This window comes from Vombatus ursinus, unplaced genomic scaffold (genome assembly GCF_900497805.2).
Source record: "Vombatus ursinus unplaced genomic scaffold, bare-nosed wombat genome assembly UNPS02014794.1, whole genome shotgun sequence".
Classification (NCBI taxonomy): domain Eukaryota; kingdom Metazoa; phylum Chordata; class Mammalia; order Diprotodontia; family Vombatidae; genus Vombatus; species Vombatus ursinus.
Window position 1 is genome coordinate 29,174,002 of NW_020954572.1, and position 16,373 is coordinate 29,190,374.

The following is a 16,373-nucleotide window of genomic DNA, read 5'->3' on the forward strand; positions in this document are numbered from 1 at the left end:
CCTGAGTTCAAATATTGTGTCTGACACTTTTTACTTGTGCGACCTTAGGTAAATCACTTGAATTCCCTGGGCTTCAGTTTCCTCATATGAAAAATTAGATGGCCCCTGAAGTGCCTACCACGTCTAGGGTTATCTAGGGTTGTCAAGAGTGTTTGTATCATGACAGCAAAAAGGCAATTAATTGGATATGAAGATATTTAGGATTTTGGGGTTTTTAGGATATTAGAAAATTTAAATTTTATTTTATAAATTTATCACAAATTACAAAATTTATTATAAAATATATATACTTGTTGTTTAACAGGAGCATCTCAATCTCTTTTTCAGCAGCACGGAGCAATTTTAGTAAGCTCTTGCTTTTCTGAGGTGGGGAGCGGGGGTGGGGATGAGAATCTCTAAAATTGTTCCTTGATAATGTATCACAGGAGTACCAAATAGTATTGCCAGTTAATCCTCAGATAAAGCACTGCAATGCACAAAGGACAAGCATAGCCCCAATGAAGAGACAGAAGACAGCTCCCTGCTCCTACTCCTCTTCAGAAGCAGGAGGTCTACAAGAATGGAATATCACATATATTTTTCAGATATTTCATAGTATTGATTGGTCTTGCTGATTTTTTTCATGTTTCACATTTTTTCCTTAAAAATTTTTTTTTGGTTATATGGATGTAGGAGGAAATATAGATAGTATAATAACAAAATATATAATAAAAATTTATTCTTTTAAAAAAGCACTGTAACTCATCAAAACCCTCAAATTTAACTTTTGAGGCATGACATACTAAGACCTAAATATCTTCCCCCCCAGGTACAAAATCATAAGCCAAAATCTCTCTATTTTATAATTTCAAGGTTACAGATAGGAGTGAGAGTCAGTAGTGATGAACAGGAAATGCTTTCAAGGAATATTTAATGTAGATACCATCTGAGGGAATAGCTTCCTTTACTTTGGGAGACTTCTTTTTTCCTTTTTCCCTCCTAACCAGCTTGCGTATACATCTGTTTTGCAGGAGTTCAGACCTGTTTGAAGTCTGGACCCTTAGTATTCCTTTAGGAAGGATGGCAACCTGCTAGAATAGTTACAGTCAGAGATGCAGGAAGGGATGCTCCCTACGGTAAATACAAGGCAAAATCCAGGTTTTCCAAGAAAGAAAACAAAACCTGAACCAATTCGAGGCCGAGGTTTTCCTTCTGCTCCCAACTAATAAAATCAAGAGGTTGCAATGAGACCTAGCGGCATGTAGTTTGATGTCCTAAGCAGGATACAAGGAGTCAGAAGTGGCGCTGTAAATCCAGCGTGGGGCTTCAACCTTGTGTTAAGTGTGGCCTGAGTCTCAGGGACTTCCCTTTGATGCAAGTTCAGTATATTAATGGGAAAAGCATTCACTTTTATTTGTCTGTACTGTCTGCGACAGCAATACCACCTCATTTAGGCCAGCCCAACATGAGAATGCCCAGAGAAACACAATCTGTTGCAAATTAGCATGGCTCCCCTTTCATTTTACTAGCTAGTAATTGGAAGGGGTTAAGAAAGTGTAACTTATCAGATCATGTGTGTTTATCTGCTTGGGGGGGTGTGTACAGCAAGCCTTCCCTGAATTTTCCTATGCACCCCGAGGCAATAATCTTTCCTTGATGTCCACTTGATCTGAAAGCAAACACTGACGCCTGTGAAATATGGGAGTGTAATTTGTTAAGTTTGGGAAGGCAGTTTCCCAGACTCCTGAAGGGGGTATTAATGACTTTATTAGAACCTTACCTTTCTTTAGAAATATTTTTACTCTCTCGCTTCCAAATGGTCTTGAAGTCACTACAGAATTCATACCACACCATAAACACATAGTTGGGCGTGATCTCCTTCTCACCGGACTTTGGCTTCATCCCAAAATATCCTACCGTTGTTTCAAAACTGCAGGAGAGAAGAAAGATGAGAGAGGGAGGAAAACTGTCAACACGTAAACCCACTGGGGGAATCTAGGTTTCCCGCAAGCCTGGTTTCTGACTCAGTAGCTCAGTCTAATAATTACTGTAAATTCCCTTCAACCTTGGAGAGTATTACAGCCCTGACCACCAAATATGACAATCCTCAAACTGACTGTTTCTTTGGGGGCATGATTCTGGGGACATATCTTTTTGTCTAGGAATCAAAATGCATAATTTGTGTGTGTGTGTGTGTGTGTGTGTGTGTGTGTGTGTTGGGTGGGGGCAGAGTAGAATAAGAGGAGAAAATTTTGAATTCCACTCCTCTCTCCCCACCAGATGTAAAATCATGATAAAATGGGGGAACACTAAATACTGAACTAGGCATAAGAAGATTTGGGTTCCAATTCCAAGCTCTGCCACAACTAGAGGTCTGACCTTGGGTCATTCCCTTGAGCTCTCTGGGCCTCAGTTTCTTTCTTGCAAAATGAGGGGGTTGGTCTACATGATGATTATGGTTCCTTCTAGGCATAATATTCTGATTCTACTTAGCCCAGCATAATTCAATAACATAAACAGACAAATCAACTCATATAGTATACTTGGTGCAACCAAAGTCAGATCTGCTCGGGAGCTGGGAAGATGTCTGGGCTGGAAGAAAATCCTTTGTAAAGATTTAAGAAGAGAAAAAACCGAGGCCTTAAAGAAAAGAATCTCCATATGCTACGGATCCTTTTTTGCACTCTTTGTCGTTCAATTGTTTTTTAGTTGTTTGTGACTCTTTGTGACCCCATTTTGGGTTTTCTTCACAAAGATTTTGGAGTGGTTTGTCATTTCCTTCTCCAGCTCATTTTACAGATGAGGAAACTGAGGCAAACAGGATTAAGTGACTTGCTTAGGGTCACACAGCTAGGAAGTGTCTAAGGCCAGATTTGACCTCAGAAAGAGGAGACTTCTGGACTCCAGGACCAGCACTCTATCCACTGCCCCACCTACCTGCCCTTTTGCACTCTAGTCTCAGTTTTCTTATCTGTAAAATGAGGATGTTGTGAAGCTCAAATAAGATAAACCATCTAAAGCACTTTGCAAACCTGTAATGCTAGCTATTATTATAAGCGGCTAGATGGTGTAGTAGATAAAGTTCTGGACTTTAGAAACACTTGAGTTCAAATTTGGCCTCAGAAATTTACTAGGTGTGTCATTTAATCTGTCTCAGCCTCAGTTTCATCATCTGTAAAATGGGGAAAATAAGCAAGCCTACTTCACAGAGCTGTTGTGAGAATCAGACAACATGTATTTTACAAGCCATAAAGTGTTATGTAAAGATTAGCGATTTTTAGTATAGAAATGCCTAGGTCCCCTAAACTGTCTTTCTTTGAGTAAATACAAAGCTCTAGGTAGTCAACAATTTTTATTTCTAAACTTAAACCCTGTTCTTATTCACTCCCCGTACCTCCTTCTTTCCCCAGCAAATACCAAAACGCTAATTTTCCAGAGGCAAGCACGCTTCAGTAAAGGGACCTCTTTCCTAGGGCACTGGAAAGTAATCAAAGGAGTTATGACCAGCAAGGTTTATGACTCCATGCTCTATCATCTCCTGCAGGCTCCACATTTTTGTGGCCATTCTGAATATGGGACTTCTATTGGAACTTTGTTCATCAGTGATTATAAAACTCTGAAGCCCCTTTACTCTTATACTTTCATCTCATTTTCAATTATTGTGCAATATGTATCTCATAAGATTTTTATCACACTTCACAGATGAACTGCTAATTGACTCCATGAACATAATGAGGCGAGATCCAAGCTAGAACTGCAGCTCAGAGTTCTATAAATTCTTTTTGCTTCTGTAAATTAAAAAAATAAAATCTGTTTTTAGTACAAATTAAAAATGTGGGTCAGGGATTTTTATGTCCTCGTTATTAAAAGAATGGAAGTGCAGGAAGGGAACAGGTCAATAATTTTAGTGGTTTCCTAAGAGAATTAGCCTTGTAATTTTAAACATACATATTTTGATAACCAGAAAAACAGAAATAATAAAAACAAAAAAGAAATATTCTTTTTTTTCTTTTTGAACCAGATGCAAAACTTTAAGACTACAGGAATAAAATTTCCTAGGAAACCAAATGAATAGTCAGAAGTAATTTTTTCTATTAAAAAAATTTCATTACTTATTTTATGGAAACAAGTAACAAATTAGATAGATAACATAGAGAGAGGAGTTTATTGTGGAATATACAGGATGTAGATTGTTATATCCGGAAAGAAATCTTAGAGATTATCTAGTTCTAACCCCTCAATTTATAGATGATGAAAATGAGTCCCAGGTAGGTGACACAATTTTCCCAAAGTAGTTAGTGGCAGAGACAGGATTAGAATCCCAGTATCCTGATACCTAATTCCACTCTTCTTTCTATTACAATTCCATATCTCTCTTAGTAAGTGGGATGGGTATTTAAAAGACAATATTTTCTTCTGTTTTAGGCAAGTAGTTTTTACAAACTTTTGTTTTTCTTTACCCATCCTAAAGGTCTGGTGGATAGTACATAAAATATTTCTTATTAATTTTCTCCCTCTATTCTTTCATCTTTATTTCGCACGTGCATACACAATCAGTAAGTCTACCTTTAGCACTGAGAAATATGTTCCAGGAAAGAGGAAGGAGAGAAAGGTCATCTCCTTCCTCACCAGCAGCATGAGGCAAAGGGGCAAAAAACAAACATTGTGTTTGAATGGATCCACAGACTCCTGATGATACTATAAACACTGAAGCCATTTCAGGGAATGACACTATGGGTTGGAGAATTGCTATTATCACAGGGAAGGAGAAAAGCATGTCATCTTCTCTGAGGTTTCAGTTTCCCAAGATGTAAACAGAATCTAACCATATACACTCATTGTCCCCCTCCCTGGGATTCTGAGGCCCTGTTAGCTAACACTTACTGGGGTGAAAACTAAAGGGAATGCTGAATTTCAGCAATTCTGCCTGTATGTTTTGGAAACTAACAGCAAATGTACCTCTAGAGAAACCAGAGAAAACAAATTGTTGGAAGATGAGCTAAGCTTGGCTAATCCCTCCAACTTTACCAAAAACCAAACACTTGATTTGAGTCAATCTTTGTTACTCTTCTCAAGTAAAACCTAGAAATTAAACCTACAACTATCTGAGAGGTTTAGGATACCAAGCTCCAAATGCAACATACTTTTCTTTTATAATTTAATTGCAATAAGTATTAAAGCTGGCCACTGTAAACAATCTAAAATAAGCTTTCACATCTGAATAATAATAACCAATCATATTAATAGAGCAGGTTAATAGTCTCTAACAGACAGCAGTCCAAAGGACAATATTCCTTACATGTCTCATACTAGAATGATAATGCATGAAAGTACCTTTCAACTTTAAAAAAGTACATTTCTAACTGTATATTTTATATTCATATGACTTTTTTTCTACCCTGAAATTATTCCCTTTATTATCCTCTTTTTTTCCTTCTGCAATTTCCTGTCTGATTTATATCCTTTTAATTCAACCAAAGACCCTCCCTCCCCCTTCCAGCAAAGTGAATTGCTCTGTATCATCTCTTAGGTAAAAATCCCAGGAAACTGTATTTACAGTGTAAGATCCCACACTGGAACATGTTCACTTATTGTTTTCCATGTATGCCCTTCAGAAACTGCTTAGGAAAAGCAAATATTCTCTAGCCTCAGAGTAAATTGTTTCTCTTGAGGATAGAACTGAAGAATTGACCAAATCTTTTTTTTTTTAATTGACCAAATCTTGCATGAATATTACAACACTGACCACCAACCTCCTTTTAAGAGGGCAACTAAACAATTGTGGTTTCCACATTAAAGATGGGATCTAGCATTTTTTTTCATGTCTATCATGAAAGCTAGACCACCTTCACCACAAAGCCACAGAAAATGCTGACAATGGCCATTTATGGCCTCACTCAGCATAGCTAATGCACCATAGCAGCCTCACCCACTCAGGTGGGCCTCTTTTCTTTAAGTTTGAACAAACAGAGCAAGCTGAATTTCTACCCTTGAAAGTGGCATTTCTGAGTGTTCTGATACCGGCACCTTCTTGAGATTCCCTATATGAACAAGATTACTGCCCTATGAAGTGTGTGTGTGTGTGTGTGTGTGTGTGTGTATATATATTCCTTTATACACTGGGAAACAAGAGAATAACATATACTCAGCAAAAGTACCCTCAAGGGCTTCTTAAACTTTTCCCACTCTTTGCTGGCATTGCATGGCCTGAGGGCATGCACAGTGCAGAGTGGGCATGCTTTGTGTTCAGAACCAAGGCTGTAGTGAAGGTACGAATGCAAAGTGGGCAAGCACTGCCAGAAATACCTCAGATTCATTATGCATTTGATTTTTTAATTAATTTTTGGTCATTGCGTGTTTAGAAATCTTCTACTGCTGCCAAACTTTTTGCAACCCCATAAGGGGTTGTGATCCGCAGTTTAAGACGTGCTGCGACAAAAATTTAAGATTATAACTACAACTATAACACCCCCCCCCAAAAAAAATCATAGGGTAGAAGAATTATCATGCCAAGGGGTTCTATACCTAGAAAACTGAAAATATTTTTCCTAAAGTTCCTACCCTAGTAAGTTCACAATGTGAGTGGGTGTAGTGGAATGATGACCAGATGACACGTCCTGTTACAAAGCAGTATAAATGGAACCAGAACCTTTTCCTACCCAGTGTTTAGAAATCAATGGGTTTCAAAAAACAAACAAACAAACAAACAGCTGATATCCAGTAGTAATACAGAAATTTATGTTAGCAATATGGAATAATAGAGTGCTGTGCTTTATTTATCTAACGTCCAATGTTTTTCTCATTTCATTTTTGAATGCAGTGGGAATTTTGTCCGACATCTGGACCAGCAAAGACCTGCACCAATTATATGCTCTTAATTTGAGAACATCTAAAGCATTAGGTCCCCACTTAACTTTGCAAAAGGGAGAGAGTGTTGGGTTGCTTGAACTGTGCAAAAGGAATAAAGAATGTTAAGGAATCATCTTCTCAAATTATTGGTCTTTTCCTCATAGATGTGTCCTCTTAAGAGAAAAGAGAGTGAGGACATTGGTTATTTAGAGGTCTTTCATCCCTTTTCCCCAACCACACAAAGCATCGTTGTTCAAAATCAGAAGAAAGGAAGGCCTTTACAAAAGTTCTGGAAATATTGTACTGCCTTCTCTTGGAGCTTCTAATCCAGTTTTCAATGAATTATTTTTCTCTTGGAAGTTTGGCCTTAATGGGGCTGAGAGAATGGTTCTTCTAGAGAAGAATGAGAAACTGATTGGCCACTTACCTTTTCTGAGCATTCTCCAAGTGGGTTTCTTCCATTTTATGCTCTCCTTTTGCTGTGAAGGAAGAACAATTATAATTACCCAAAAAACTCTTTATCTTCCACCATACCTATGACTTTTTATCTCATGCTCAAGATCTGAGAATTTGCCTTAAAAACAAAACAAAAACAGAGTCTTTAATTACAATATCAGCTTTCATTTGGAATTGGCAACTTAGAACATGATGGTGGAGATAGTATATGGAACAATTTTGCAACTCTACATCACTCACTCACTCTTCCAATTTATCCACCAATAAGCATTTGTTAAGCACCTACTATATGCCAAGCAGCATGCTAGGCGTTGGGGATACAAAAACAAACATGAAGTACTCTTAGGAATCTTACATCCTTTTGGGGAAGACAAACATATACATATATAAAAGTACATATGAAATAGATTCTAAGTAATTTGGGGGTGTGGCCTTCTAGCTAATGGAAAGATAAGGAAAGGTCTCACATCTAAGGTGGCATTTGAGCTGAATAATGAAGGAATCTAGGAATTCTAAGAAGCAGAAATAAGGAGGGAATACATTCCAGGAATAGGAAACAGTCAGTGAAAAGGCATGGACATGGGAGATGGAGGAACACTAAGAAGGCCAGTTCGGCTGTGCCATAAATCCTGATAACGGCCAATGCCAGATTCCCACCAGATTTCCACATTCTTATCACCTCACAATCAACATTAATTCAACTGCTTCTATCAACTCCCTTTCTACCAATATCATGAATTCAAAATCTCCTTCCAATTGTTGAGAACAAGTCCATATTCATTGAAGACCGAATCACAGGGTGTAATCTTCTCTGAGCTAAGATGCTTCTTCAGGCTGAATTCCTGAGTCATATCAAAGGGTGTTCATAGATGAAGTTGAAGAAGAGGAAGAAAGTCTTTGTGTTATCTGCTGGAATATGGTCACGAAAGTAATCACCATTGGCTGTGGACATGCTTTGGCTTGGCTTATCTCAAGAACAAAACCTTTCTACCTTTATATTGCACTGCATGTTGGGAATTCTCCCAACTGAGAACTCTTTAGAACCAGATATTCTATAAAGGTCAGCTCCCCAAACTTTTACAATTAGCAGCTGAAAGTTCTTTTCAAAGTATGAACTACTTGATTATTGGCATTATTTGAGAATTCAGCTTCTTGAAAAAATGATCTTGATAAATATGATCACTGAATATTAATGTCTCCAGTTTTCAAAGATCTGATTTTCTTTGGCCTTAGTCTAGTCAAGTAGTGGTTAGACCACTAGGTGACTCTGTGCATAGGGCCTTGGGCTTGGATTCAAGAAGGCTTGAGTTCAAACCCTCACCTCAGACACTAGATATGTGATTCTGGCCAAGTCATTTAATTTCTGTCAGATTCAGTTTCATCTGTAAAATGGGGATAATATCACCTACCTCACAGGGCTATTGTGAAGATTAAGAGAGATAACATGAAGCACTTTGTAAACCACTACATAAATATTAGAAACTATTAGCTAATATTATTAATCATTCCAGACCAGCATTTCCACTTATCTCATTAGAAATATGTCAACTACTTGAGGCAGTCTTGTGTTAACAAATGGAGCTCTGAACTTGTAGCTGAACCCCTAAAGCTAAAATTGTGTAATCCAGGCTAAATCTCAGGTCCTGATATTCGGCTCTAATATTCCATGAAGGCAGAGACATTAATCTTCATCCCCTGTACTAGCTTGCATATACTAGGAAATACATTTCAGTTGACAAAGCTCTTTGACTTGAAAATGGAGATGATATACTTGTACCGTATACTTCAGAGGGTTGTTGTGAGGAAACAGCTCTATTGAACACATAGGAGATAGCTTTATGTTTATATCTGAGTTCTTAATGTGAAAGAGAAATGTGAAAATGAAAGGTTCTTCTACCTTTATTCAAATGTCAACTATACAGAATAATTAAATAATTCCTCCATAAAAAAGACTGTACCATATTCCGCCCCCCACTCCAACTCTCACCTAAGCTCATCTGCTTGAAATTTAACCATGACTTTGAAAATAAACATGACTTGGTTAAGCATTTCTTAAAGGTTAAAAGGTTATAGATCTCTCTGCCTCATCCAAGACCAAATATTAGAAATATGGGATTCTGCAAAACTTTTATCTTATAGTAAATCAGCATTAAATGCCCATACTTTCCCATTTTCAGATTCTCTTAGCATCCCAGGGCTGAATGGGATCATGAGTAAGCACTTAGCCTATTCCATATTTGAGAATATGTTATATTCTCATTTTAACAGATATCTATCTTATTCTTTAAACTAAGTACAGCATGATATTTTTCAAGATCTCCTAATGATAAGTTATGATTACTTCAATTCTCCTAGGAATCCATAGACTCATGACCTAATTGTGGCAAGGTCCTCTAAGTGCCTCTTCACAAATGGCATACTAATTTTGCATCCAACCTCAGAAAACTACAGAATCTCTTTACAACCTTTCCAGTCTAAAAATTCTTCTTAACCTAAATCAACATTTCATTCTCTTCCATGACAGCAGTCTTAACTGACTCCTTTTAAAAATTTTAATATTTATATATTTTTAACATTCATTTTTTAAAAATTGAGATCTCATCATTGAAACTGAAAGTCATCATAGAATACAAGCCCATGTTACTCTCAAGTTGAAGACTACTTTAATGTAATAAAAAAAGTTAGTCACATAATCTCCTTGAAATATTTATATTTTAGATGTTTAGTTTCATACATTCTAATTATGGGCATACCTATTCCTAATCAAATTTGATGAGTTATATCCATTTCTAAACTAAGAAAAAAAGAAGGAAATATATGCAACAAATCCATAAAATAATTGTGTTCAATGATTTTTTTATCATGGTGCAAAATAGAAAGTATGCTACTAATAAATACTTATTGATTGGTAGGGCTATTTGTAGGTATAGTAGGAAAGAGTTGGACTTAGAGTCAAGAGGATCTGGGTTCAAATCATGCCTCCAAAACTTAATGGCGATGTGACCCTAGGCAAGTCACTTAATCTTTCTGAGCCTCATTTTCCTTATTTGTAAAGTGAGGGTAACAAAAACAGCTATCTCATTGGATTGTGAGGATCAAATGAGATAATGTATGTAAAATGTTTTGCAAACCCTAAGGCACCACATAAGTGTTAGCCATCATTATTTTTCTCATTCTCACTATATTATTATTATCATCTCATTCTTTTTTACCTTTTCCAATAAAGTTCAGATAAAAAGGTCCTGAAACAAGATACTGGCCGGCTATTATTCTTTGTATTTAATGTTCTGTGGACTACTGTGCAAGTGGATAAAATACCTGCTTTTTTATAGTTTACTAAAGTAGTAGGATGTAAGCTTATCCTCAATAAACTCAATGAAAGCAAACAGGATGATGAGGATGATCTGTACTTTGTCCATTTCCACATTGCATAATTTTGATTTCTTCTGTATTCTGTAAGTTCTTTCTTCCATTTCAGTTGGAGGATATGTGTATTTTATATGGTGATAAAAACATTGTTCTAAAGTTTTTATGAATAGACGTTCTGCCTAGGCAATCACAGGCAACACTTTGATCTGTGACAACAGTCCGATTCCATGGCAGTTTATTGATTGCTTTCTCCTGGATAACTTTAGGTCTGTATTTGTATCATGGGGATCTGTTGCCTTTCAATTAATGAAACATAGGAAGCATGCAATGTAAAATTCTAGCTATTGAGGAATGTTTTGTTACATATTTGGTTGGGGCTAAACTTTTGTAGTCTGCAATGATGTGTAGCAGTTTCTCATTTCTCTGTATAACCTATACTGATCACTATAATAATATATTATACTTATACAGTATAATATGAAGCTTATACTAAAGGACTTTCAAGGAAGCACACATCCTATGTATTAAATGATGATGATTATTGGTAGAGATTATTGAAATCAGTTCTTCTAATCCTCTCATTTAAAGATGAGGACACTTAGGCCCAAGAGATAAAGTGACATGTTTAGGATCATATAGGTAATCAGCAGCAGAGCCAGAACTCAAATTCAAGTCATATGTGTCTAAGTCCAGTGGTTTTTCCACTATACCATACTACTGTAGTTGATACAATTTCATTATTTTTAAGATACACCTGCTGTACTACTAATCCTAACTTCCAGGATTTTAAAAACTTGCTTTTTAAAGAGTTTTCTTTACAAAAACCCTGTGAAGTATATAGTGTAAGTATTATTATCCCTATTTTACATATGAGGAAACTGAGGCGTATAGAGGCTAATAGGACTTACCCAAGGTCACAGAGGTTCTCCTGGATAACAGAGCAAGGACCAGAACTCAGACTTTTGACTCCTAGCTAAGAGTTCCTTCCATTAATTTATTTTATCTTCCCATAAATCAATACAATCTCCACTCCAGTTGAAAGAACAAATCAACAACCTAAAGCTAAAGCCTTACTGTTGGTGGGTTATGTCCTGATATTTGTACATGAGAGTATATGGTATATAAACAAGTTAATGGCAGTGGATACATTCCTTAGAAGTTCCCTATTCCATGTGACTTTGAAACCTTCTGACTTAGACCATCTCAGACAGATGTATTTTCCTTTCTTAAAGCTTTGCATAAATACCTTCAATCACCTGTTTCAGATTGCTTTTCCCTCTGTCTGACCTAAATCCTTCTTACTGAAGTTTTAGTCTATGCATTGTGCTCTGTCTGTGGTAGAGGTGGGCAAACATTCTTTACATAGTTGGGAAATTCAATAGTTGAGAAAAATGATAAAGAATTTAGATGATAATATTATCACCTTCTAGTTGTATAAAGCTTTACAGTTTTTCAAAATGCTTTCATAGCTATAATATCTTAATATGATATCTCATTCGATCTCCTCAACAACCCTGTGAAGAGGTAAGGGTAGGTACTATTACATCCATTTTACATATGACAAATCTGAGTTTTGGATAGGACTTACTAGTTACCAAGTCAGGGCTAGAACTTAGGTCTCTTCACAATACACTGTCCTTTTTTACTGTACCAGGCTACTTAATAATCACTGGTTATGAAACCTTTGATCTGGTTAATTGGGCAGAATGTTTATTAGACCAGATGGAATGTTACACAACAATGAGTCAAACCCACACTACCAAAGCATGAAGACAGACCTGTCTATCTTATTTCTTTAAGGATCTAAGGCTTTTTTTTTTTATGGAAAAGAATACATTAGAGGTACTAGTCCTCCCTGAACATCCCAGACATCCCAACTCCCTCAGTATAAAAGACTTAAATGGCATGACACTTCTCTTCCTCATCCTAGTATACCCCATTTGGGAATTGGTTCATTTAGGCAAGACAAGAAACATGGGTAGTAGGGTACAGAGGAAAGAAAACTGGAATGGGAATCAAGATTTAAATTCAAATCTGAGTTATGCAATTCATTAAGTATATGGTGTTTGGCAAGGGACCTCTCTGGGCACCTCAGTTTCCTTATCTTTACAATAACAAAAACAATAGTAACAACAACAACAACAATAACATGACAGGATTGACCTCAATGATCTCTAAATTCCCTTCTGGTTTATAGGATCATAGATTTAAAATTGAATAACTTATAAGCCCTAATAAAAGATTCAATATATGACATAATTTTTTAAATGGTGTAATCATGGCAGACCCATTTTTATGCACACGGTAAATAAAGTTATAATTTTGAGAGGTATTCAGGCTAATGAAATTTATCCATTTAACATCCTGAATGAACTACTCAACAACTTGATTTTCAAAAGGATATCATTCATATTCTTAAAGTAGCTTCAGAAGTGACTTTCCAAGAAATTCTTTTCATTATGCCGAACATAATTAAGTCCTATTTATGGATACCTGTCTGTAGGGGCAGTAAAGGCAGTGGAAACAGGAACAGGGAAGTGGGATGGGGGGAGATTGGAACATTGTCCCAGAATTCTTTACACAGTCTATTACACTTTAATATACCATGGTTTATAGACCTGACGTGACTGGTATAAACCAACAGGACACACAGTAAAGAAGTTGTTTTTATTATGGCTCTACAAATAGCGATGCTAATGAGAAAACAAAAGGAGTGCTTTCCCCTTCATGTGGTGTCCATCTGATACTACAACTTTTCTGTCTTACACTTTCCAGGAGCAAAGAATATTGCTTACCAAGAGTGACAATAGCATAGCATTGAAGGGTAGACTTTATGGGGGGAGGAGAAAGTAGAGATGGAATAGTTTTTCTGAGGTCATTTTAGAAGAAATAAAGGAAAAGCATAATTGTAGACTTTAAACCAGGGTAGGAAAATCTAGAGTCATAAGGGTTACCTTTCTTACACTCTTTCCTAAGAAAAATTAGGGTGCCAGCAACCAATACCTAATGGTGAGGAAAAAAGAGTTGAACTATGATTCATTTGCATAGGGAACTCCTGGGTGAGGAAATTCCTTTATCAGTGCAAGTGAGCATCTTTGTTTCTACAACTTATAGTAGAGAGCTGCCTACATCAGTGGTGTCAAACTCAAATAGAAACTGGACTATTAAACTGCACGTAAGGATCCCTGCAGGCCTCGTATTGATTTAAAAAACTATATATTGACATTATCGATGTCCTATTTTATTTTTATTTACTTTATTAAATGAGTTGGGAGAGAAGAGGAGAGGGACCAGGACAGGCCCTTAGAGTAGTGGTTCTCAAAGTATGTTACATCCATGGGGAGCAGAGAAGGGAAAAAAATTAAAACTTCTATTTCTATATTTTTATCAATAAAAACAATAAATAACTTGAGCTTCACTAATATTTAATATATGGCTTGACACTAGAACTCTCACTTCATCTGTATGTTGGGTGAACATATGTATGATACATGAGGAGAGAGTATGAACTCTACGACAATTAAGGGATTGACGGTGACAACTCTCCAGTTTGTTTGTTTTCAGCATATGGTGACATGTTATACTTACACTTACATGTACCCGGTTAAGTGAATTTACGGGTTATCTAGTTTTAACTAAACTAATGCACACAAAATGGACAAATGGCTTAATATAGCTGCCTCTAAAGAAACCATTCATTGGGGCAGAGCCAAGATGGTGAATTAGAGACTCACTAAGTTGAGCTCTCCCAACATTCCCTTCCAAACAACTTTAAAAATAGTATCTCTAATAGAATTCTAGAGTGGGTATGCCAACAAAAGGTCAGAGATATTCTTCCAGCCCAAGACAACTTAGGAGTCTGTAAAGAGAGATCTGTGACACAAAGGAGGAAGATGGCTTGGAGCCCACATGGATGAAACACCAATAGTGGGACTAAGTAGTGGTGATAGAAACAGCAGCAGGTTCAGGAGCTCTTAAGCCAGAGATGGTAAAGGGATTGTGGCAATTGATCAGAATGAGATTACAGGGTACACCTATGCTAGCACTGGATGCAGGAGCAGGCAGTGTTTGGCAACTCCATTGCCTATAACCACTTCTGGGTCATAGTTCTAGGGCAGAGAGGAGCACTTTTAATCAAGATGGAGTGGGAGAACTGAGGGATAACTGTCTGCAACTCCATTGCCTATACCCCACTCTGAGTCACAGTTCAAGGGTGGAAAGGAACACTTTTGGTCAAGGGGGAGCGGAAGTCCTGAGGGACGGTATCCTTTCTAGCCCTAAGGGATCAGGAACTCTGAGGAACAGTATCATTTTCAGTCCCAAAGGAGAAGGGACCCTGAGGAGCAGTATTGATTGCAATCCCAAGGGACCAGGGGCTCTTCCTGGGTAAAGACCAGAGTACAGACCAAGAGAGGAGTCACCTCATGTCTCCCGAGATCACACCAAATTGGAAGCACCAAAATATTCCAAACCTCCAGACCTAACTCTGAAAACAGCAGTATGAAAAAGCCTAAAATTTGAATCATGAAAAGAACTATGTACTGGCTAAAAAACAGAGTGGTGGTTCAGTGGTAAAGTACATATAACACAGTAGTAAATGAACATAGTAATCAAGTGTTTGATAAACCCAAAGATTGAAGCTTTTGGGGATAAGAACTTAACATTTGACAAAAATTTCTGGGAAACTGGAAAGCAGTTTGGCAGAAACAAAGCATAGACCAACATTTCACACAATATACCAGATAAGGTCAAAATGGAAACATCATTTAGACATTAAAAAATCCTATCATAAGCAAACTCAGGGAGCATGTAAAACTGTACCTGTCAGATAATGGGAGAATTTATGACCAAATAAGAGACACAGGAAACTATGGGAAATAAAATAAATAATTTTGATTACATGTAATTAAAAAGCTTTTGCACACACACACACACACACACACACACACAAATACACTAATGCAGCCAAAATTAGAAAGAAAACTGGAAACCAGAAAAATCTTTTGCAGCAAGTGTTTCTGATAGAGGCGTCATTTCTTAAATATATAGGTAACTGAGCCAAATTTATAAAAAGAAAAGCCATCCTCTAATTGACAAGTGGTCAAAGGTTTTCAGAAGAAATCGAAGTTATCAATAGTCACACAAAAATGCTTTAAATCATTATTGATTATAGAAATATAAAGTAAAACAACTTTGAGATACCACCTCATATCTATTAGATTGGCTAGCATGATAGAAAAGGAAAATGACAAATGCTAGAGTGGATGTGGAAAAATTGGGACACTAATGCACTGTTGGTGGAGTTGTGAATTAATCTGATCTGGAGAACAATTTAGAACTATGCCCAAAGGGCTATAAAACTGTGGATTTTTTTTAATGGATGGGGGGGTGACCAAAAGAGTTTAGAGACCACTCACTGACTTGGAGAAAGCTCATAATTAATGGGCAGAGACAGGATGCTAATCCAGTAAAACAGAACGGAAAAGAAACAATCAGACATATAGGAGTAGAACCTTGAGACTTGGTGTTGTCTTGGTTAACATCTGTATGACTTCAGACTTGCCATTTAACCTCTATGGGCTACAACTTGCTCATTTGTAAAATGGGAGTAATAATATACTACCCACATCATAGAGTTGGATTTATTTTCTATTTAAGGAAAGCATATAACAAACAGATGAGGACTATATAAAGGCGAGTTATTATTATAACAATTACCA

At 36.8% G+C, this 16,373-nt stretch overlaps 1 protein-coding gene across 3 annotated transcripts in view; it reads right to left on the reverse strand.

The window, feature by feature from the left end:
• Nucleotides 1-16,373, reverse strand: part of FMN1 (formin 1) — a 490,990-nt gene that overhangs the window by 26,001 nt on the left and 448,616 nt on the right. For all 3 annotated transcript variants that reach the window (XM_027869857.1, XM_027869856.1, XM_027869859.1), the window contains 2 exons: nucleotides 7,256-7,307; nucleotides 1,760-1,909 (listed from right to left, as the gene is read on the reverse strand). In XM_027869857.1, coding sequence (XP_027725658.1) covers nucleotides 1,760-1,909; nucleotides 7,256-7,307 — 202 coding nt within the window. The remainder of the gene's footprint in view (nucleotides 1-1,759; nucleotides 1,910-7,255; nucleotides 7,308-16,373) is intronic.